Source organism: Leguminivora glycinivorella, chromosome 18, assembly GCF_023078275.1.
Source record: "Leguminivora glycinivorella isolate SPB_JAAS2020 chromosome 18, LegGlyc_1.1, whole genome shotgun sequence".
In the NCBI taxonomy this organism is placed as follows: domain Eukaryota; kingdom Metazoa; phylum Arthropoda; class Insecta; order Lepidoptera; family Tortricidae; genus Leguminivora; species Leguminivora glycinivorella.
Window position 1 is genome coordinate 190,246 of NC_062988.1, and position 25,825 is coordinate 216,070.

Here is a 25,825-nt window from a genome sequence, read left to right on the forward strand (position 1 = left end):
TATCAACTTGAAATTTGGATGCTGCCCGCCCGGATGATGCCCCCGCGCTGAATCATTTTTGGTGCAAAAGTTATCCATAACCATCCAAAGGGGTAACGCCATAAGTATTATGGGTACTTTTGCGCCAGAAACGATAAGGAGCGGGGTTTAATAGTTAGTTTATTTGTATATATTTATTTTAAGTTACCTTTTATTAAAATGTTTCTTACACTTAACTGCTAATCTTAAATTAAAAAGATTTTTTGAGTTAAGGAGTCTAGGTACATAATTGTATACTCAATATAGCGTAAGCGCCACGGAAAATGTAGCTACGTAACGTATTGTTTGGTTCTAGCTTAACAATTTCATGTCGTCGGCGTCGTCGTACTGTCTCCATACAATTAATGACATTCTCCGTGACGATAGCTTCCTTCTAAGTATCTTAAAACCTCAAAAGTCATAGACATGGTAGTATTAGAGGCTCAATTTGTTTTTTTTTTATGAAGTTAGTCAAGTTAGTTCCACTATTGTTTGGTGTAGGTACTTACTGGTAAGTAAATAGACCACTTGTCGCCCCTACTTTTACAAAATTAAACGTATTAAATAGATACAAATTAGCCTACAAATAAAACTAAATAACTCTAAAGCTAAAAAAAAACCTTACATCATGTATAGTCGTGCCAACTGCATTGCTGAGTGGAGACCATTTCAGCTTCACATATTCTTTTCATCTGTTTGTATTGTTTTCTTCTTCTAGATTTTATAATTGTTTCTTTGTACTTTATTTGTTATTATGTAATGCAATAATGTGTGTTGCCTGAATAAACATTATTCTATTCTATTCTATAAAAGAACCTACTGGAAGAGGCCTCCCCGCGCAATCCCTGGTGCAAAGGTGCCCATTACACTCGCCGCGTTACCGCGCTGAATAGCAATGGACAGCCCTTGCAAGGTATAATAAGTAAGTAAGTATATTTAATAGGCGTGTATTTTGTTACTTAAGACGATACAATACAGGTCAATTCTCCATACAAACGCTCTCCACTATTTCCTCCCTGGTTTTTAGGGTTCCGTAGTCAACTAGGAACCCTTATAGTTTCGCCATGTCTGTCTGTCCGTCCGTCCGTCCGTCCGTCCGCGGATAATCTCAGTAACCGTTAGCACTAGAAAGCTGAAATTCGGTACCAATATGTATATCAATCACGCTAACAAAGTGCAAAAATAAAAAATGGGAAAAAATGTTTTATTAGGGTACCCCCCCTACATGTAAAGTGGGGGCTGATATTTTTTTTCATTCCAACCCCAACGTATGATATATTGTTGGATAGGTATTAAAAAATGAATAAGGGTTTACTACAATCGTTTTTTGATAATATTAATATTTTCGGAAATAATCGCTCCTAAAGGAAAAAAAAGTGCGTCCCCCCCCTCTAACTTTTGAACCATATGTTTAAAAAATATGAAAAAAAACACAAAAGTAGAACTTTATAAATACTTTCTAGGAAAATTGTTTTGAACTTGATCGGTTCAGTAGTTTTTGAGAAAAATACGGAAAACTACGGAACCCTACACTAAGCGTGGCCCGACACGCTCTTGGCCGGTTTTTGAAGATGGAGCAATGATTTTTTCAACACAGATTATTATTTTTTTTATCTGTGTCGGACAGTTTCGATTTTTTTGGTATTTTTATTTAAAAAGACGCTAGAGCTAATAAAAAAATTCTAAAAACGGCCTTTTTCAATATGGCTCAAAGAAAAGTGTGATACTCAAGATCGGTAACAATTAGCCAAAAAATCTAAACGGTCCGACACAGATTATTTCATTGTTATTCATATTCTTAAATTTCGTTCCGATTGATTAAGTTTTGAAGAAGGAAACAGTCGAGAGCGGAACCTCGATTTTTAAAAAAATTTTGAAATATCTTTTCACTGAGTTTTTCTTAATGGATTTATTTTTCGATAAATCTAGTTAATAACACTATTATATTTAACTGAAATTCCCAAATTGAAAGGGGGACTCCTTTCCATTTTAGCATTTTCGCTCCCGTAGCGTCTTAAATAATTATGTTCTTATTCTTATGTAAATTACCTAAACTTATAAAATTAAGATTGAACTTGGTAACTATTGCGTATACCTAACCAATGCTAACCTACCTACATGTAAATAACCATGTAGGTACATACTTATATATGTTTGTTGATGTTCTTTTGTTCACACTGTGCCTATAAGTAGTAAAATTAGTTAGGTCAGGCTAATATTTGTGCCTTGTGCACTAACACTAACAATTATACATATTATGTACTTATGTTAAAGACAAAGCCTCTTTCAGTGTGGACATTAAATACTGCGTTACACCTTGAACTCACTTCGTTGTACTTAAAATAATCTTCGTTGACGTTTACATGTTGTACTTAAGTATTATTTTAAAGTATTTACCTAAAATTGTTTATAAAATATATAATTGAATGTGCTTATACTTGTTCGCGGCACTAAAGGAACTGTTATATTGTAAGACTTGTTATAGTACATTTCGATACAAGTGCGAAAAAGAGGAAGGTCGAAACGAGTGGCGATAAATTAAAACACGACCGAAGGTTTGGTGACTTCCGGTGTTTTAAATCGACACGAGTTACGAATTTCCTTTTCGCACGTGTATCGAACGACGTTTTTCAGTACAGATGGACCTCCGAAGTTTCGACCTGACATATAATGAACCACTTCTCGCACTAGTGCGTAAAAAAAAACACCATCTGTACTGAAAAAGTTATTTTTACAATGCGTACGCAAACTTAATCTACGCCCTGACAACCTAGCAACATCTTAGAATATATTTCTTCTCCTCTTTTAAAAAGTTAGGTAAAGGGTACTGTACCTTCTTAACAAATGTTTTTTTAACAACGCTCACATAGTTCATGTTGTCATTTCCCTTACATATGTATGCGTGTATGTATACACTGTGGATGTGTACACAACTCTGCCAACAGTAAAACAAAGCAACTCGTCGGACGAAACGAGGTGTGAACGTAATTTCCAAACTATAACGAACGTAGTTTACGGTGTTTGTATGGGACGTTCATATTTGAGGTTTTCTTGGCCCAAGTTAGCATCGAGAGCGTAATTCCAATAAAAACTACCTACTGTATGTACTTACATGCAGGAAAAAAACAAAAAGTGAATCTATTTTTTTTATTATAATAATTTAACACTTTCGCTACCAAGAACCCGACTGTCGGGCACACCGCTCGTAGAAGCGTAGCCGATTACATGGGTTTCCCCGTATGTAGCGAAAATGTCGTAGCGCCGCGTAGAGCCCGGTTTCGAAAGTGTTAAGCGGACCTCGCGGAGCCTGGGGAGCCGTTTTGGTAACTGTGTTAATTAATTGCGTATTGTTAGCGATACTTACTCATTAAAAAATCATCGTTTTTAACCAAATAACCTCGTGTCGTGTATAAATTCCCCAAATCGCTTCCGCTTGTTACACGACGTCGGCCAGTGACACAATCCATTGTAGGTTTGTCAGCCGGAACTTGACGCTCCCACAATCAGTCTTACATAGGTACCTACTAAAACACATTCCATTAGGTACCTACAGATAGTGTCAAGATGGCTTGTGTTGCAGGTACACATAATATACAAATACTTATATACATAGAAAACATCCATGACTCAGGAACAAATATCTGTGCTCATCACACAAATAAATGCCCTTACCGGGATTGGAACCCGGGACCGCGGCGCAGCAGGCAGGGTCACTACGCGCTAGGCCAGACCGGTCGTCAAGAAAGAGAATATTTTTGAGCAACCTTTGTACCTTTCATCCATAAGTAATTTCATAAGTATAAGTTTTTACTTGATATAGGAAAATTCGATGAGGGTTGAAGTGATGATGGCCTCTGTTTCGGTACTACAAAGCTCTGTCAACTGAGCCACCGAGCCAGCGAAATTTTCCATCATACCTACATATAGGCACAGTATAATAAATATATAGTACCTCCTGTCGTACAGTATGGCCTCTCCCGCTCCCCGCTGAAAGTGCCACCCACCCGCTCTCGGTCACCTCACAGTTACCGCCTCAGTCGACTTGTTATAGCTATCTCACTCATACACATACAAGCATTGTACGCGTTCACCTACACGAGCTTAGACTGTGTGCGTAGGAACGCGCCTCATTGTATATGTGAGATATTGTAAATGGGACCTGTCCAAAGGCTCTCGTGATACTTCATAAATTCATGAGAAATATATGGATGAAGTTACGTCTTAGTATTCATTTGTATTTGTAATGCTTTACGGGCACTTATGTTCATTGGATCATTTACTATGTTATTAGTTTATTACTCTGTGTACTGCACTGCGAACAGCATCATTACTAAAAAGAAATGTTCGCCTCAATTGAAAGGCAGCCTTATAGAACATCTATTCAGGAAAGGAAACCAGATTTATACATCATTAGAGTAATTAAGTACACGTGTACCTACTATCCTTTCCTTTCGTAAGAAGCGGTTTCTCTACACTTGAGAACACTTTTCCAGGAATATCTAAACCAGTCTGGCTTGCGTTATCGACTAGTAGTTCTAAATACTTTCAATCTAATTTTGTTATTAGCGCCATCTATACGCAGTACTATGCAACTTAAACAGCGACACCTAGCGAGCGCTTTGTTAATTTGCACATAGATAAAGTAAAATTACAGAAGGGACACTTTACAGCAAAGACCTATATAACTTCGTATAGACAGATAAAGTCTAAGAAAAAAACGTACCTCAAAACCATACAGAAAAAGGTACGGTGAGCTAGATGGCGATAGACCTTTAGGGTACGCTCGGCTAGATGGCGCTAATATTAATATTTGTCATTTTAAAACATATCGGGCTAAGAATATGGGCCAAATTGTCAAAACTGAGGTTCAAATGTTTTAAGCTTGTGTCGAGAGATGGCAGTCTATGCACTGTGATTACACATTTTACTTTGACAGTCACTCTCTTTAATACTCTATCCTCTTTGCTTTACAGTTACACCTGTTAGTTTAGTATCAACAAGAACGATATAATACGGGACTGACAAAGCCCATACAAAAAAACGTACACCTGAAATGTATGGGCTTTTTTGGCTTAAAACTAGATGGCACTGTTTTGCAGCCTGAAAGTGGCCAAAATCATATTTTCCCCAAATATTTTTGCGTTTTTATTTTTTAGAAGATAAGAATAAATGACATATTTCTTTATTTTAATATCATGATTTCATGTCAATACACATTTTGAAAAAAAAAAGTGTAGGCATCATCAATGTATTAGTTACGATAATATTTAATAGGTGGCGCTAAAAAATCGAGGCAAGATTCTTAGTATGAAGATTGTAAATCCTATATCAATAATCCTTGGTATCAACTAAATTCAATATAGGTTCGAAATATTATATTTTACCTTGATCTTTTTTTAATAATACACGTTCATTGACTTGTAAAAAGAAACTTTATTTACATAATTTTATTCTAAATTATTAGGTACGTTTAAAGATGAAAAAAATATAACTAGTTTTTTACACACATGTAATAGATTATATTGAACGTGCAAGTCGCACAGTCAACATTTTAAAAATTAAATGAAAACCCTATAAGTAGTATCTGGTTGGTTATAATCACAATGTTTTTTATTCTTCATGTTAATAACTATGTTATCGTAAAAAGAGGTATGATGACATTGATAACACATAAGGCTCGGTATTCGGTGGATCTTTTATAATCATTATTAAAAAGATTATATACCTATGTATGTAAGTATCTACTGTAATCTAATGATTACAAACTACAACGTGTGATCTATTGCACTTTTTTCTGTATCTATATTAGCCTAGTTATATGTATTTAGTCATTTCAGGTATCCTGTTCAAAAAAGTTAGAGGCTAAAGTGTATTATTTGCCCGCTCCGGTATTTATAACTCTTAAGAACATCGATGAACTGTGAGCTTACAGCTTATATGTGAGTGTGAGAAAACGTCCCACTTTGTCGATTGCTATAAAAAGCTGCTTTGTCAGTTTATTCATATAAATACAAGTAAATTTGCGACCGGTCTGGCGTAGTTGTTATTTATTTATTTATCTCGCCTTAATGGTAACCGACCAAGTGGGACGTTTTACTAAACACACTCACATATGACTCTAACATTAACTTAAGTATTAGAATTGTATGGGTAACCAACACACTAAACCATTCGTGAGCCTTATTACAAGTACATAAGGTCTACTAACAGCCAGTTGCCGAGCCGGAAATCGAACCTAAGTATTGAGATTACGCGTCTAACGTCTTTCACGTCGTCAGTAGATCATCCAATAGAAAAGTATTTGGCGTATGTTGGCGGTGGGGTGGTACAGCAAGGACGTTAACCGCGTAAGTATAAGTCCCGGGTACGATTCCAAACTCGACTTGGTCGCTTTCACAGTTTATTAGAAAAAGAGTACTTAGAAAATAAAAAATGGCAACATCATAGTGTCGTCCCCTTTTATCAAACATATTGATTTAAAATGATGGATGACACGACGATGGTTCCACTTATTAATTTCTATATTTCTTTGCCAGGTTATACTTTAATGTGAATCTATTTCAGTTTATAATTTTATTCATATTATAATGTGACAACTTAAAGAACAAATCAAAGAATACTTGATGCAATAGTTTGATTTGTCCTGCAGTTGGAGGCAGTGTCTATCGAGGGCGGATCCAGCTTCGTACTTCGTACTCGGGGAGTCACATGGTCGATGTGTGCGCAGCCCAGGCTCCAGGCCCCTGTCCCCCCTGCCCCCTGGATCCGCGTGGTGTCTACCGCGGGAGCATGCGCAGGCGCAGCGGGCCCTCCGGCGCGTACATGAACGTGACGGCGTAGTCCAGCGGCTCGTGGTGGTACTCCAGCCGGTAGCGCCGGAGCAGCTGGAGGACAATAATACTTGTTAGCTACACAATTAAGTATAAATGATCACAAAATTTCACGAGGATCGGTTGAGACTTGCGACTTGTAGAGAAGAAATTCCTGACATACAAAAAAGGCAGACCCTGGCTCCATAACTATAAGATAGGAAAGTGAAGGAATAGCTCTTACATCGTCTCCTTCCAGCTTTCGGGCTTTAACTTCATCAAGTTAAAGATGAACTCCAGATATCTGCTACATTTGTTGCAATAGTACCTTGGCCAGCAGCACTTGTATCTCCAGGTCCGCGAAGCGCCGGCCGAGGCAGATCCTGGCTCCGAAGCCGTAGGGCAGGGAAGCGAAGGAGTGCAGCCGCCCGTCGCCCTCCAGCCAGCGCTCGGGCTTGAACTCCAGGGGGTTGGACACGAACTGCTCCATGTTGCCCGTCACTATGGTGGGGAACACCACTTGGACCTGGAAATTAATGATGCGAATTAGTAAGTTTCAAGATAAAAACGAATTCCTCAAGCTCCTGAGGCTAAGTTTATGTCTTGCGATACTAGAAGGTAGTTAAAGGCTACGTCTTACTACAAGGGATATATATGGGGGTTGGTGAATCCCCAAACATTCAGTTTGCTATTTTTACAAATAGGTATTCAAGCCTTTATTATTTGGGGATTATATTTCCCATATGATTTTGAACTTTATTTCATTTGTTTGCGTACTTAAGTTTTATATATTTTAGTTTTGTGCTTTATTTACCCGATTAGTAGGTATGCCTGAATAGTATGATTGAAGACATTGAAGTGAAATACTTACTCCCTTAGGAATATGGTATCCGCAAATGACATCGTCTTCTTGCAAAGTACGTCCATTGCCGATGACAGTTGAATACATCCTGCAAAAATACAAATAAAAAGACAATGAAACATTGTTTTATATGTTTTAAGGAAAAAATCTCAACTCGACAACATTGAAAATGCATTTACTGGAACTGTTACAAGAACAGAAAATTATCCAATTTAGTGCAGAATTAGCTTAGATTAGGTAGGTATATTGTTGATGGCCTTTTTTTAAAGTTATTTTTTAAAAAGATATAAATATTTTGTCGCTAGTGTCGCTACACAGACATTTAATTTAGATACTAGACAATAACGCCTAAAATAGTAGGTATTAGAACATACCTAAAAACTTCTCTAACGAAAGCCTTGGTGTAGTGCAGCTTGTCCAGGTCAGCATAATTGATAGGTTTGCTAGGATCGGGGAACACTCGCGCGATCTCGGCCGCCATCTTCTCCTGCTGCGGCAGGCGCGTGGCTGCCTGGTACAGGATTGAACATACGGCCATCGATATCTGGAATAGAGGCCCATATATTTCAACACTAATGGATATGAAAATAATTACATGGATAGGTTTTTGGCAAAAAGAAACATTTGTGATTGCTTACTGTACTTTTGTTTGCTCTGGCATAATTCATATCGGTAAAAATCCCAAACACAATTATGTTGCCTTCTCATAGAGTTCCAATCACCACCTATTTTCTCTTTTAACTGACCAGCTCGATGGTGCCATAGTCACATTATGTATGTTTATTTTTAGCTTAATCCAGAAAACGGATCAGATGAAAGTGATGAAACTCGCAAGATATGACCCCTATAAGTACAAACATAGGTACAAACTTATATTATTACTTACAAATTTATAAAATACTTTTTTATACATCTCTACTTAATAATCGAAGTTTACCATAGGTATTGCTTTTCTAAGGTGCCAAGAAAGCTAACTCACCGTGTCAATCCCCACCAGGATGAGGTCGAGCGCCATGATGGTGGCGATCTTGGGGTCGCCCTCGCTGGCCAGCACTCGCTCCAGCAGGGATAAGTCGTTCTCCGAAGTCACCTTCTTCGTCTTTAGCCTTTCCAGGGCTTCGTTTATGTACTTTGAGCATAACCTGCAAGAGAAATGAAATCGAGGTCAAGGCAATTCCCACAGGAATTCTGGTAAAATGGTGCTTATTGCTCTCAAAGCAGAGTACCCTTTAAAGAAATGCGGTTTAATACCTTAGGGTAAGGTGCTTTGCGCACACTAGCGTCCGCTCCCACTCCCCCGGAAAGTATACATTTTAATTTTTAGGAAAAAGAGGTCATAAAATATAATATTTTTTGGTATGCTACAAAAAAATGCACATGACCTTTTTTGTTCAAAATTTAATAAGAATTAATTCTCTCTAATACAAAAATGAAGAAAACCCGTAAACCAGGACCTATTTCGTGCTAAAAGGGTGTGTTGCGGCAGGGGGGCGGTAGGGGGCGCTAGTGTGCGCAAAGCACTATACCCTCAGGTACCATACATGAACTACCTACATTCAAGTTTAGCTGGTTTTTTTTTTAATTTCCCATACATTCCAACACAACTTGACCGAATCATATGCTTATGAAAGGCATATAAATTAGACACTTACTCGACAAAGAAGTTCATATTGTTAACGTATTTGGTCCACAGCGGCGTGGGTATGTACCGCCAGTAGGGCGCCTTGAGCTCCAACACCGCGACGTTCCTCAGTGCGAACTTGGCCGCGTCTATGATGCGCTGCGGCTGCGAGTCTTTGGCCAGCTCGGAGGACAGGCAGCCGAGCCGCGTGTCCAGTGCCACTCGTCCGATGCCTGGAATGTAGATGGCGCTGTTATCAACTTAATGCGTAAAGTAAGTCATGAGATTGTAAAAAAAAACTTGTTGGTGTGTCACATTTTTTTGACATATTAGAAATGCTCCTGTTACATAAATAACAATAGAAGGTGTAAAATTATATATTTACTGCTGAGGCGTACAATTTAATCCTAAACGAAGCAAAGGATTTTATAATCGAATCTTGAGCGTAGTGAGGGATTCAGATGTTAACGCCAAAGGTCGTGATTAATTTGCTGCCATCTGATAAGTAGTACCAAAGAAGATCGAGTATTATAGAGTTACTGTCAAAGTAAAATGTGTAATCACAGTGCATATAATAGACTGTCATCTCTCGACACAAGCTTAAAACTTTTGAACCTCAGTAGGCCTAGCACATGATGGCCGCGGGAGTATGTCGCCGCGAGATAGATGCCACGTCTTCTTCTAACTGTATTAATGACATAAGGACGGGTAGTCTATCTCGCGGCGACATACTCCCGCGGCCATCATGTGCTAGGCCTACAGTTTTGACAATTTGGCCCATATTGTTAGCTTGATATGTGTTAAAATGTCAAATATTAATATTAGCGCCATCTAGCCGAGCGTTCCCCAAAGGTGTAACGCCATCTAGGCCACCGTACCTTTTTCTCTAGAGCTTTGAGGTACGATTTTTTCTTAGACTTTGTCCGTCTATACGGAGTTGCATAATTATGTCTGGTAGTACCTACTTACTTATGTGAACATTATTATGCAAAAGACACAATCTTTATTTACATGAACATATTTACATAATTATAAGAAACTAAGACTAAACTTAAAAGCTAGCTAATGTTTAAAATAGGCTCTTGAGGCATTGTCCTTGGTAGATACTGGCGACATTTCCTCGCTGTATCGCATTGCTGATATGTACGTTGTGCGAGGAAGTCGCCAGCTCTTCGGTCACCAGTTACCTCAACCAGACAAATTATATCATTAAATCTAAAACAATCCAACATCCTCCTTACGTTTATCCCGGCATTTGCCACGGCTCATGGGAGCCTGAGGTCCGCTTTGACAACTAATACCAAGATGTGGCGTAGGCACCAGTTTTACGAAAGCGACTGCCATCTGACCTTTCAACCCCAAGGGTAACTAAAATATTGGAATTAGTCCGGTTTCCTCACGATGTTTTCCTTCACCGAAAAGCGACTGGCAAATATCAAATGAAACAATAAATCTATATAGATTTATTGTTTCATTTGATATTTGAAAACAATTGTAATCAAAAAAGAAAACATGTTACTTTTGAAGAGAAAAGTGTCACTTTATCCCTCACAACATCAATTAATTAAAAAAAACCTATGTTAAACGATTCAAGAGTTCAAAGTACTCACATTCCAAAGACCAGCGATGTATGTCGTTGTCGAACTCATGCGGCAGGTCCCCCTGCTCGTCCCGGGCGTTCTCCATGTACTGGATGAAGTCTTCGGTGACGGTCTCAATGGGAGCCACGTACTTCTTCACCGTCTGCGGCTGGAGGATCGGGCGCTGCACCTTCGAGCGGAACTGACGCCATTTCTCGCCGTGCCTGGAGCGATGGAGGGTGGTCAAGGTTAGGCAAAGTTGTAGTTAGCTCACTGAGCGGGCGAAAAGATGAAAATAGTAGATTGTGTCACAAACAAAGAATAGAATAGAATAGAATAATGTTTATTCAGGCAACACACATTATTGCATTACATAATAACAAATAAAGTACAAAGAAACAATTATAAAATCTAGAAGAAGAAAACAATACAAACAGATGAAAAGAATATGTGAAGCTGAAATGGTCTCCACTCAGCAATGCAGTTGGCACGACTAGGCGTTGCCAACGGCGCTGGTATTCTGTGGGGCCAGCGAGGAGTGCGGGACGGCATATTGCGCGACTTAAGTAATACAATTGGGAGCAAAATGGTGTATTTTAAGCAAGGGCGTTTATTAAATCCTGAATGAAACGAAGATTTTTATAATTTTATACTGAAGCATAATAGTGGATGATTCAAGTGTACCAAAAGTGAGAATAATTTTGCAACCGTGTGATTTAGTTTTTTTTTGTTGTTTATTGTTTATTGAATAAGCATCTTACATGAACATAAAAATAAATACAACGTCCCCCAAAACTGTTTACACAGTTTGACTGTGGGATCCACGAGTCTATACAATAACGTTAATACTTATGTGCGTTATACATTATCCGATCAGATATCGGATCGTATAATGTGAAAACGGCCTTGTAACACGCCATCACCATCATCGTAGTAAGGAGTAAGAATTATTGCAGGGAGAAAAGGTGTCACTCTTCTCCCTCCCACCAGTGATTAAAAAGCCGCTTCCCGGAATGGTGCTGTGAAAAATAAACTCTTGAAGATTTAGGTGCCTTTGCTAAATAAAAGACAGTTGGTATTTACAAAGCACTTATTTTTTTATGAGTCGCGCCGCAGAACCCGCAGGGGTCATCCGCGCCGACGCTGGAGAGACGACATCGAAGACTTCGCCGGTGGTACCTGGACTAGACTCGCTCAGAATAGAAAATCGTGGTCATGTATGGAGGAGGCTTTTACCCAAAATTGGGTCCCAAAAACGATGTATAATATTATAATTCCAAAAATTTAGATAATTGTACTAATTTAAAGGAAATAATTTGCTTAAATTTTAATTTATTTATTATTCACTTTCGAAGTTCTCGTATCATACGAGAAAGTTGTAAATTTTTAGTAAAAAATATTGATAAAACAATTTAATTTATTTTAAATTATTTAAAAATGTATAATTTCAGAAATGACTATTTTGCCGATCTTAAATTGTAATTTTTTTAATACTATTTTTTTTTTTGCATATTTTATAATGTTTTTGTGGGAATAAATGGCTTTATTATTATTATTATTTTTTAACTGATACCATATCTGCCGTGCCCGTACGCCATGTATTCTTACAGACAAATATATACCTACCTATAAGTCAACTTCTTATTATGTATTCGTCGAGCGATGTTTGCGTTCACCCCGTGATGGTCATTTATATGTTTGACTTGTCCATGTCGGAAATTCCATATACGTCGGTATGTACTTCAAGGTACCTTTTGTTAACACGTTGAACATACATTACTTACAACTTGAATGGAGATGTGTTCATGGATATTGTAGTTTTGTAAACACTGACACATCCTTATCGTTACCTGGCTTATATTTTATGTGTAAACGCTACTTTAAAATTTAGGAAGTTTTTATATATGTATATACCTACCTACAATACATGTGTATAAAGGTGTAATAATATTTATTTGCTTCCACGTTTATTTATCATCAACTGACAGTAAGTAGTTAAGGAACCCACCACTTTCATATGTAAGTAAGTACAGTCGAGTTCATAAATATGTGTACATTTCTTCACCTTAACTCTATGCAATAAGGTGAATTTCACCACCCCCTTTCTTCCCGTGGGTGTCGTAGAAGTAGGAGACTGTGGGATATGTGTTAAATTGTGGCGTAGGCGGGAGGCTGGCAACCTGCCACTGCAATGTCACAATTTGGATTTCTTTCAACCTCTTTTTGCCAAGAGTGGCACTGAAACTTAGTACCTAGTTCATGTGCTCCGCCTACCCCTTTGTGGGATACAGGCGTGATATTATGTATGTATGTCGTTCCGTTTCTGTAAGGCAGAAAAGCCATAAAACTATTAAAACTCGTTATAATATTGTAGCATTATTATTTGCAAAAGGTAAGAAGTTGTAATACGGAGGATACAGTTTTGACCCGAAACACAGTAAACATAAAGGTTAAAGTGATGGAAAGAAGTGATTGTGTCTGGCGAACAAAATAAATTTAATCCTGTATAGGGTTGTCACAAGTAAACAAAATAACACAACATTTTTTATATCAATCCTATTGTATAGACTGGCGTATAGTAAGCAAACATTCATTCAGGACTAAATTAGTTTAAATACTGAGGAATAATAGGCTAATAATAGGTCACATAGGTCTTCATATATATTCAGCAAGTATGTACAAGTAACATACTTGTTACATACACTACATGCCGTGGCCATGCAATTCATAGGTGTAAAGTAATTTAACCGGACTTCACATTCCCACGTGTTCAAATTTTCCAGTAGAATTTTCCCGTTCCGTGGTTTAACTATGTCCATCCATCCTCATATAATTGTCAAGTGATAGGTAAGTTTCAATAAAATATATTGATTCACTTCACGAATTATCTTTTACTGACAAATAGTCATATTAAAATGAACACATTTCCTACTACATACATTGGTCCTAGTACGACACTCCCGATGGTGGCACAGTGGCAACCCTACCCTCCAATATTTTTTATTGCTATTACAATTTTAGTGACGTTCATTTGACATTGAACCTTAACACATATTATTACGTTAGCTTTTTGTACATGTAATGAATGACTTAAGCTATTTCTAAAATTGATTAACTAATTATCTTAATTTTATGGCTCTTTTGCCTTAGCCCGCCGGACAAACTATATGTACGTGTATATAAATGAACTCGACTGTACATACGAGTATGTACCTAAACAGATCTAAGATGGAATGGTTAGACGTGCAAAACACTCAATTCCCACCAGCATGCCCTTTTCAAGACAGCATACATAAGTGTGTATTCACATTATCCGATCTACTAACCAAATTCGAGATTATTTTCTCAGTGTCGCGAAAGCATAGTCAATAACAATCATAAAGTCTAACACTGCTATTGACTTGCGAAGTGTGTTCAGCAAATACTCAAACAAATGTTACGTAGAATAAACACTACATACCTACTCGTACCGGACCTATCTCACTCTATATCAAAGCATTCATCGTTCTTATTTGTGTATTATAAGAGCCACATGGACCGACCAAATGAAGGCTTTCTTCGGGCCAACTTTTAAATCTGGGTGTACGCAACGTAATATCATATCGTACGATAGTACTCTTTATTATACTGTGGTATTACATAATATAGAAACATGGCGAGAAACATTAAAAAGGCCGTAAAACTATTCTACCACGCCTATTCTGACATGACAAGAGAATAAGACAAAGAAGGTTAAGAGTCGCACAAGCCTATTTAGTAAAAATACATTTTAGAGTAACTGCTCACCTGTGGCATAGTATAATAAAGAGTACTCCTGCGGCAATACAATAGGTATAACCTTAATAATGGTGTACTCACATGCCCGCAGTGTCCACGAGCGAATCAACGATTAATGTAATTTTGAATTCCGCTTCAACTACCACTAATGACATTCGGGCTTATGCCCATAATTCACCTTGTTCTATATAACGATTATCTGAACATTTATTTATCAACGATCTTGGAAAAAGCTCTAACGATTTCGCTGTTTGTTATGTGGGGGTTTTCAGGGGTGAAAAATCTATCTAGCTTAGTATTAGGTCCCTGGAAACGCGAATTGTCGAGTTTTCAAACTATGAGCGAAGCTCGTTCGCCGCCGGTATTGAACATAAAAGGCCGTTCGAATACATGTACACATACATGTTCATTCAACAAGGATTCTGCTCTTTACACTTCAGTCACGTATCATTCCCACATTCTTATGACTCGAATACTTGATTGAAACATCTCTGCCTCAAGGGAACGCTGAGTTTATGTGTAATGAATGTATACCCACAACATATACATTGTATACCGTTTAAGGTTCGAATCAACGATATTTTTTTCAAAAACTGCGTTTAGTATTTGCAGTTCCATTAAAAAAAATTGCAAGAATGTGCTAATTATTGGGAGAAAGATTTTTTAGGAACTTTTGTTTCTTCCTTTTTCTCCTTTCCTGTTTTCTCGCCCCATTTAATTCTATAATACCAAAAGTACATAAGTATCACGCTCATACTGATTACATTAAGTTTCTCGACCGTATACCTACAACATGTGCCAATGTCCTCAGCATTTACGGCGCCGTTGCGAAACGTCGGGCCATCTAAGATTAACCGGCGGTTTTGCAACTGTCTTAGCGGAGTGAGGATTATATAAAATAAATTATTATAGGTACTATCCTGCAAAAAAAAAGATAAAATTGGTAGAACTTAACATCTAACGACATACGTTTGCATTTGCACTCCTACTCTATTAGCCGGAAGGAAAAGTGCAACTTTGCTCCCTCCTATCAGAGAAGAAAGTGCCTCTTTTCGAAACACTAAAATAAAATGTAGGTACATTTTGAATAAGAATATAGGTACCCCTACATTAATACATACTTACAGATAGTACCTTAAACTAAGTTTCATTAATTAGTTAAATACATTCTTCTCACATAATTAAACAAAAGAAAATCGGAAAACCACAAAATCAGTGTTGATTAGTCATTACCGTACCGCCACTTATTTAAAATTCATAAGGTGCTATTCTTATTCAAACATTGAAGAATAAAATCTCTCCAAATAAAGAAGGGCAACCGGTAAAAAAACCGTTACTACAAGGTCGCTAGGGTTGTCACTTATCACTAACCTGACATGTTTTTTCCAATTTTTTTAAAACGATTTCATGATGTCAGAAGACGTAATGCGTTATGAAGAAAATGTCAGCATTCTTTGACATTTATTTTATAAGCAGATGACATAATCAAGGTTAATTTTAAAGCGTTCGTTGTTCTTGAAATGAAAGCCATCAGATTCCATGTCCTTCAGTTGACCGAAGTATCAGTATCAGTTTCAATACCTACGAGAGCAGAGGCTGTAGATCTCAATCCTCCACCTTTTATTACCATATGGTCTATGATTAAATAGATTTTTTCTGATCAAGTTTTTGGAAAATTTGCAAAATGCCGCAAAGATGCAATATTTATGTTAGTTCATAGAGAGAGAGAGAGAGAGACGTGAGACATTTATTTGAAAATGATGCCAAAAATAGGTCACGATACTTACGATTCTTAATATTAAAGAATATGGCTAAAGAAAGAGAACCAAGCGTTAATCCACTACCTTCTTGTTTAAGTACATACTGTCACCCCGCACCCAACTCTCTTACCACCAAATAGGTCCAACGGGCCTGTAGCCAATTTTATAATTGTTGACGCTTCGTAAGCGTATCGAAGCTAGCTCTCCCTATCGCTCTTCCTAGTGACACGACAGAGCCAGACTGTGTTTCCAACACCACGTAGGTATCAACGATTGTCAATTCGTTTTACGCAGCCAAATGCACACACGCTTACGATAACATTGTAGTTATAGCTATATATCTCTATCGCTCTTCCGCGATGGCGTGACAGAGTCTGACTGCTTTTCGATCGGCGTCTAGCGTCAACGATCGTCATTTCAGCTACGCCGGCGGCAGTTATGCGTGCTCGTCACGATCACGGCGCGGCGATAGCACGCGAGATGGGTGACGCTTTCGCCACGCCCTGCTTGCCATGTGGGCCACATATCGCGGCTGCGCACGCGATGACAACATTGTGGAGCATTGGCCTTCCTACGCACTTGTCTTGGCAGTGATCAACCGCTGGTCCGTGAACCACTGTCTCGAGACTCTCAACTTGTCTAAGGCATTTGAAGTAACTCCATTAGTTTGATGTCCGACCTGGCATAGGGTTCGGAAATTCGCCGGCTTATATACCTACAACTAGTAAATTCCCGGTAAAAGCTCAGCTAGTATGGAGTCGGCTTCTTAAAGCTTGCAACATCTCATGTAAACGTTGGGAGGAGCTTGCGGTTCAGAGATCAGAATGGCGCCGTAAAGTAGGAAAGGTGTAGCTGCCTTTGAGGAAGCTCGACTGGAGAACCTGAACTAAAAGCGCCTTCAATGGAAGTCTCACCCTAAACTGTCCTACGCATATACATTAACGACCAAGGGGCTTTATTGCGCACAGTGCGACCGAATATTTAAAACGAAGATCGGTTTTGCGAGTCATATAAGTACGTGCTCATCAGAGAAAGTTGTAAAGGTCGCCGTTGACGGATGCGACATGGAGGAGCAAAAAAATACTAAGTAATTGGTTTAATTTTGAATCACGGAAATGCTCGGATAATTTCGAAAGGGGAATCTTGAAATATGATGGAAATAATGGTGATTTTTATGTGACTTTCAAAATTAGACGACTTTCAAAATTACCCCAATGCACCCTGTTTGCGTGACGTTTAGGCTATCAAGCCCCTATTTTAAAACGTCAAAAATTCATCGTAGTGGCTCACACTTCAACGGATGCTGATTAGTTTCAAGACCATGCTCGTCTAGGTCTGACATAAACATAACAACGAAAGAAACAAAACAGTCAGCCTATTAGCGAAGGTAAATTGTGAGAACTCACTTTCAATGACTGGCGCTGACCTTGGGTATGGACATGGACGCACTCTGTGCAGTGACTTTACAGTCAGAACTACCTACGAGTAACATTTATGTAGAACTTGACCATCTGCAGTGTTGTGGTATTTTAACACAGTTTATTGTTGGTGTGCGCTTGGCTCACGATTCTGAGATTTCTGAGCAGTCAAAAGCAAAATTTATTTTAGTTTTTTACATGGTGTTTTTTAGTAAAAGCGAATGAATTTGCACATGGAATCTATATTTTTAAGGAGTGAAGATCACAATAGGTATTAAAAGGTCAGACTTTGTTCGAAATAGAAAAGAAACACGAAAACAACTTTAGAACCCGTTTGGTCATCAATGCACTGGTTTGGCCAAAAAACTTCTGGCTATTAGCGTCTATTACCGTTAAGACAAACTTAACTTAAACTGAGACCTAGGTTTATAATCTCTAGTAAGAAGACGACTCCGTTAATCCTCGTGAACCTGAACATGATATTCGTTAAGGAATATCATAAAAATTGTCAAATTAAGCGACGTAAAATTGTTGTGGTTTCAATAAATTGTAATGTTATGCTAACTTTGGTATCCATAAAGTTTATTTGCGTAGTAAGGGATTCAAGAGCTCCAAGATGGAAGTAAATTTGCTACCATATGACACAGTGCTTTTCACATCACTATTTATAGTATTTACGAGTATGAGGAATTATTAAATTATTTTTTAAAATATTATTTAAATAACCTAAATAATGTCTTGCAAAATACAAAAAAGTGCACATATTTAAACAAAAATCGTCACTTTTCTTCCCTCCTATAACAGCCCTAGCAGGTAATAAAAGTGGCACATTGATCCCTTCTTGAAATACCCCCTTTCAGAATGGGTGAAGTGAAAAATAATGATTGTCCGAGGAGTCCGTGGCCCATCCTCGACTCATTTATTATTAGTAACTACCTTGAAACTCATCACCAATGTCAACATCATTAACACAAGTATCTCCTAAAGCAAATAAAACCTGCTAACTAGTAACTACACAGACACTAGTCGATAAAACCAAAACTAACACGACTAGCACCTACTTACATATTATCTACTACATCTAGGTAAGTAGGTATCAATGCATGTCACTGTCAGCGAATTTAGCATGTTTAGCATCGACTAGCTAAGTGTTACCTCTGTTATCAGATCATGTGCATTAGTTGACGTTTGTGCACAAAATATACCTATACCTAGTGCAGTATATTACAGTACAAGTGCGGAAAAGAGGAGATTCGAAACGAGTGCCGATAAAGGGAGTGTTTTAAATCGAAACAAGTTACGAATTCCGTTTTCACACGTGTATCGTACGACGTTTTTCAGTAGTCCATCTGTACGAAAAAACGTCGTAAGCTGGCTAAGGATATAAATTTGCAGTGCCCTTACCCCTGTAATTAATAGCCATAGCCATGCAATAAATTACTGATACTGACACGTGCGAAAAGGAAATTCGTAACTCGTGTCGATTTAAAACACTCCCTTCGGCCGTGTTTTAATTTGTCGCCGCTCGTTTCGAACTTTCTTTTTTTCGCACTTTTATCGTAATGTTACTATTTCCATTGATAAACGTTTACGCTATCGAGTAACATATATAGTAGAAGCTCCGTATTTGTATGTACTATCAGCTGCAAAAGTGCATGGCGAATTTATCAATGAATTTATTCATAATTTCTCCATGCACTTTTGCAGCTGATAGTACATACAATGATGCAGCATTTCTGCTACACCGACAAGTTATCTAAGATTATGCGGCGCGGCGTGCGAGGAGTGAAGGCCAGAATTAAATGCTTAAATATATTATTTAAACTGAAGTTAATTTCAAACACCAACCATATTTTCAGATTATACTGAAACTATTTGCATTATTGCATTTAAAGTTAGCCAGTTTTTACTTTGCAGAATGCCAATGACGCGTTGACCGCTCTTGTTCGTTGTTCTTTCCTTCCCCATTCAAAAATTAATAGTCAAACCAAAGGTATTAAAGGTGTATGATTTTCGATTAAAAATGTGTGTAAGTATTTTTATTATTATTTAGGCCACTGAAAACGCTGTCAGCGATGTAGTGACGTCATCGAATTCGAACTTACTTCATGTCAAAACAATCACTGACATAATGAACTTTATCCTCATACGCAAAAGTCAGAAAATATTGTTTTCGACTAGAATGCCCTGATGCACAGATAATAGAGTAACATGACTGTGTTGTTTTCGCCTAATTACGTAAAAGTATACTTCAAAATATTTTTTTTGCTGTTTTTAGGTCATATTAAAATATGACAATATGCGCTGGTGGCCTAGCGGCAAAGGCGTGCGACTTTCGATCCTGAGGTCGCGGGTTCGAACCCCGCCTCGTACCAATGAGTTTTTCGGTTCTTATGTGCGAAATGTCATTTGATATTTGCCAGTCGCTTTTCGGTGAAGGAAAACATCGTGAGGAAACCGGACTAATTCCAATAAGGCCTAGTTATCCTTCGGGTTAGAAGGTCAGATGGCAGTCGCTTTCGTAAAACTAGTGCCTACTTAAATCTTGGGATTAGTTGTCAAAGCGGACCCTCAAGCTCCCGTGAGCCGTGGCAAATGCCGGGATAACGCAAGGAGGATGATGAGGATGATGATTAAAATATGGCAATATTTTATTTCGGTTAATTGGACAGTAATTAATCATATAAGACAGACTTTAAAAAACCGGCCAAGAGCGTGTCGGGCCACGCTCAGTGTAGGGTTCCGTAGTTTTCCGTATTTTTCTCAAAAACTACTGAACCTATCAAGTTGAAAATAATTTTCCTAGAAAGTCTTTAAAGTTCTACTTTTGTGATTTTTTTCATATTTTTTAAACATATGGTTCAAAGTTAGAGGGGGGGGACGCACTTTTTTTTCCTTTAGGAGCGATTATTTCCGAAAATATTAACATTATCAAAAAACGATCTTAGTAAACCTTTATTCATTTTTAAATAACTATCCAAAAATATATCACACGTTGGGCTTGGAATGAAAAAAAATATCAGCCCCCACTTTACATGTAGGGGGGGGGTACCCTAATAAAACATTTTTTTCCATTTTTTATTTTTGCACTTTGTTGGCGTGATTGATATACATATTGGTACACAATTTCAGCTTTCTGGTGCTTACGGTTACTGCGATTATCTGCGGACGGACGGACGGACGGACGGACGGACGGACGGACAGACATGGCGAAACTATAAGGGTTCCTAGTTGACTACGGAACCCTAAAAAGGGTCAAGTATCCTATTGTTAAGAGCTACTCATTGTTAAAGTTACTAAACAAAACAATGAACCGAACGTAATAATTATGCGTTGCTTCGTGTTTGGTGCAAAATTAGTATTTATTGGTTAACTCGCTTTACACATCTTTGTTAGATATTAATAGATGTTAAATCATGATTAAATCGGTAAGGAGAAGCCGCGGTTCAAAGTTTAATATACATGAAATATTAGATCTAGCCGCGATATGAATCGGATATGTCAATATCAAAATGTTAAGGTGCACTAGGGTAATTCCGAATGATTTTTGCACTAGTTGATAAGGTATGTGTTTCCATGAACCAGTCAGTATAGCAAAGTTCTTAGACGGAAATAGTGAATTACTTACTAGATGGAATAGCCTAACAATGGATTACAGAATTTTTCATAAATAATGTAAGATTTTTAAAATCATCAATCACAAGCATTTCAAATCTAGTTTGTTTTTTCGTTGCAAAGGTGCAATTCCGAATTGGTTCGGGTAAATCCGAATACACTTGGAAACGAGTTTTATGTGTATGTTGCATAAGAAACATATTACTTTTTTGATTGAAATTACCCTCCCGGCTCTTTTTACTCGATTTGGCGTATAGGAGTACTTATACATGTGTTTATCAAGCTTTTATTTCGGATTTACCCGATCAGGAATCTGTGGTACTCAAACTTTAATGACACATTTATATCCACCATCAATAGTTTCCAAGGGGTCGCCTTATGATAATGTACCTACCTACTTAATAAAAATCCACATATTAAAGGCTTAGTCTTTAACCTTTAAAAAAAAGCAAGTAATGCACATAAGCTTAGGTGGAAGGCCTTTATCAATCCATGTTGATGACACACGTGCTTCGTTGAAATTCACCGAACGGACCTGAAGGCAAATGTACATATTTTAGAATCGTTATATCCGAATAACAAAAGAACTTAATTTTGTTTGTTTGAGAACCACTGGCTATTACTTAGAGAAAACAAGGTCGGGTAATTCCGGTACACTTTGTGACACGGAATTCCCCACTTCGGGTAAATCTGAAAATGTAATAAAATACAAGCTAGAATAGTTTAAGCCGATTTAAAATGGCTAAAATACGAAAATCTCTCAAACACAAAGGCAGTCAATTCATTTACTCACCAAAGTACAGAGTTAGCGATGGTCGTCTAATTCCGAATGACAAAAAAGCGGGAATTTTTCACTCGCTCACTAATCTGATGCGCCACAAGCGTAGTTTCGCCGCTAGCGTCTCGAGCCAACTTACGCTGGGAGGGAGATACTTGAACGTCATAGGGTGCGTTGCCAGAGCAAATTATGTAGCCGCGTTTAGTAGATATTAGTAATTTTCGGAATATCCCGAATTTCGGAATTAGCCGAGTAAACCTTACCTAATTTATGAACTACATTTCTAGCAAATAAAAATATTACAATTTTGAAGAAACGTCACTTTAGACTTTTCTTTGTTCTATGCTACTTCCGTGGTTCTATGTACCTATGTTTGTTTGTATTTGTGACCATAAATAAAACAGCAAGCTTATTTTAAACATGAGATAAAAACCATGGATCATCTTAATACTAACTACAGACCATTTTTAGGATCCTAGTTGCAATGCCAGACTATAGGACTATTTAACTAATTTTAAGTACTCGTGTGTGGTAATTTTTAGAACTAAATGGGACCTAACCGCGTAAGTCCGTTTTCACATTATCTGATCCGATATCGGATGTCCGAATGATTTCAATGGAAAAAATCCAAGTTGGCGCCTGTAATGTATGGGATATCGGTCCGACATCCGATATCGGATCGGATAATGTGAAAACGCAATTACGTTTACATCTGGCCCATTTGGTTATTGGGTCGGATTGGGTTTTGGCGATGAAGTCCCGTTTAGTTCTAAAAATTATGAGTGGAGATCGTGTTAGTTATCAATATGTGTATGCGGTAAGTATATTAAAGGCGAGTATAGGTTAATCGTGTAGTTCTATAAATCTGTTAATGGTATGTATAAGCTACAATTTCACCCGCCGGTCGACTTTCTCATGCCACTGACTACTTTCCCGGCGATCAAGTGCCTCCAGTGTAGAGGTGGATGCAGGTTTGTTTACAACATTGTATCGAGTCGAGTATATTTATTCGTTTAACGGGGATATAATGAGTTTAAACAAAGCTAACAAACACATAATTTTCTGAAGTGACTCTTTTATCACACCTACTGGTAATGGCTCTTGATAGATATTTATTTCAAAAACGGTTCGAAGAAAGTAATTTCGTAAATTTTATTCTAAGTTTTTCTTATTTTATACTAAATGAGATTATCCTCCATAAAAAATACAGTCTGCGATAAAAGCACAGCAAACATTATTTCAATGAAACCCATCATCAAATAAAGCTAAACTTCCCTTAAAGTATTTTTTATAAAGGCCTTTAAATCATTTCCAAGGTCTAGCACATGTTAATAAGTTAGGTAGTTAGTTAACTAGTTTCAGTGTTCATTCAATGGCCGCACCTTGCGTGCCGATGCAACTTACGTGTGTCAAGGGAAGATATGATGAGATGATAGGTGAATATTCATAAATCATTACTCATTTTAGGTACAGGGGCAATTTCGAGTCCTGCCGGAGGTGTGAAATTTTCCATTTTTCCTTTAATTTAAAAATACATTTTGACCACTGAAAATGAAAATGAGACGCACGCAGAGGCAGCACCCGCCAGCATGTAACGACTATTTGAGAGGCTATTGGATGAAACTGATGGTCTAACGGTAATATGTGATAAATAATATAAGTAAGGTAACATGGGATAAGATTCAAATGTTTTTCTTAAGGGGTAAGATGAAAAATGTTTCGTATATCCCGTCAAAAAACCCTGTGTCTCCATGTGACCTTATAGGACATTATTTTTATACCTAATAAGGAAAGGAAATAGTCGACCAATTTATTAATTTATCCTTAGTTTCGAAGACCATTGCAATTTATCGTGAAGCAGATTTATACCGCGGTAATAAATAAACAATAAACCTTACCTAAGTACGTCATCATTTTAAAATGTCTGCTGGGCGGAAAGTGAAAGTTTCAAATTAAGAAGCGGCGCACCATTAGTAACGGTATTTAATGTGATGTCGTCATGGGGAAATAATAGTTTATAATGTAATAACTACCTATTGAACAACGGAATTCGGTAGGAATGAAGAAAAGTTTAATGATTTTTAATTATTTTAAAAATGTTATTTCAAGTTGCCAATAGGTAAGTATTTGCCTTTGGGTAGGTAGTTGATGGATGTAACATTTTCGGCACTCTTTCCCCATCGAACAACAAAGAGTATAGTTTTAAGCAAATTGCCCAGGATAGTTCCGTGTACAATAGTTATTTGTTTTACAAGGGGGCAAAGTAGTTGTTTAACAAGCGAAAGACTCCAATATTGAACCGCGAGCGTAGCGAGTGATTCAAAAAGTGGAATCTTGAGCGTTGCGAGGGTATCAAGGCACGAAGGTTTTTAAACAAATTTTGGCACAGAGTGAAACACAACATTTTTCACCACACCAACACGAAAATACTGACTATAAAACATCAAAATAAATCAAATCCATCAATTTATTCAATATTTATGATTCGTAATCATCATTTATAGGTAAAATCTAGCAGCCAGATTAAGACATCGTGTTAAAATTTGTATGAAATTACTTTGCCCCCTTGTGGATAAAATGCAATTTTGCTATCTGTTTTCGAATAGCAAAGACAGCCTTTACCAGTTGGTGTGGTGAAAATACATTTATGTAGAAATATTCACTCATATTCAGAGAGGAAACAAGGATAAAAAAGAAGGAGTAAGTAAACTAAAATTAAAATTAGATGAAAAACACTTACACCCCAACGACTCCCGGCAGGTCCCCAAAGAAGTCCTTCCTGACCTCCGACTTGTACTTGACGAGGCACGGCATGGCGGGCCGGAACGGCGTCGGGCCCTCCCGCCGGTACAACCGCTCGATCTCGTCCGCGTCGTACACGAACAGCAGGTCCGGCCGCCCGACCAGCCCGCCCAGCCGCACGATCCGCCCGTACTTGTCCAGGAACAACTTCGTCACTTTCGCGAACTCCGATATATCGTACTGCCCGATCACGGGCACCATTCGCCACGTATTCCCTAAAATCGGGATCGGTTTAGGCCCCGGCACCTCAGAGTAAGGTTTGGCGTTGGCGAAAATTTCTTCGCTGACCTCAGCGGTGGGGGCTATTTGGGAGCGCTGCCGTTTCGAAAACGGGCAGCCGGTGGTCGCGTATCGAACATTGTTGGTGGCGAACGTGTGGCACGTCTTGAGCAAGGAGCGACCCATGGCGGTGAAGGCCGCAGTCCGCAGCCGACTGAGCGAGCTCGGGCCCGCGGGCCCGCTCGCCGCACGCCGCACGCCGCGGTCGCGGTACCGTTGCCCGCCGCGCGCCGGTCATGGTCGACTATCTCGTAAACTGGATAGCAGTGTACGTTTTTTTACCGTTCTCTTTTTTTTAATGTGAGATGGTAAATACACGTGCATACCGAGTTTCGGCCTTACGATGCAGACGTTGAATCGTTCTTTTTATCTTTTTAGGGGATTGGTTGTTCCGTGTGAGTGTCCTTTAATATATTATTATTTGTTTAATATAAGTAAAAGTTGCTTTATATGAGAATGGGAATAAGATAAAAACCAATGAAATAAATTACTGACTCAGACTCTTC

At 38.1% G+C, this 25,825-nt stretch overlaps 1 protein-coding gene across 1 annotated transcript; it reads right to left on the reverse strand.

The window, feature by feature from the left end:
* Positions 1-5,433: 5,433 nt before the first annotated feature.
* On the reverse strand, positions 5,434-25,561 carry LOC125235876 (probable cytochrome P450 301a1, mitochondrial). Its single transcript, XM_048142498.1, has 8 exons — positions 24,979-25,561; positions 10,921-11,114; positions 9,342-9,543; positions 8,669-8,831; positions 8,064-8,233; positions 7,699-7,777; positions 7,156-7,353; positions 5,434-6,902 (listed from the first exon to the last, which is right to left on the reverse strand). The coding sequence occupies exons 1-8, from the start codon at positions 25,443-25,445 to the stop codon at positions 6,795-6,797; spliced, it is 1,581 nt and encodes a 526-aa protein (XP_047998455.1). The 5' UTR covers positions 25,446-25,561; the 3' UTR covers positions 5,434-6,794.
* Between the last annotated feature and the right edge of the window lie 264 nt (positions 25,562-25,825).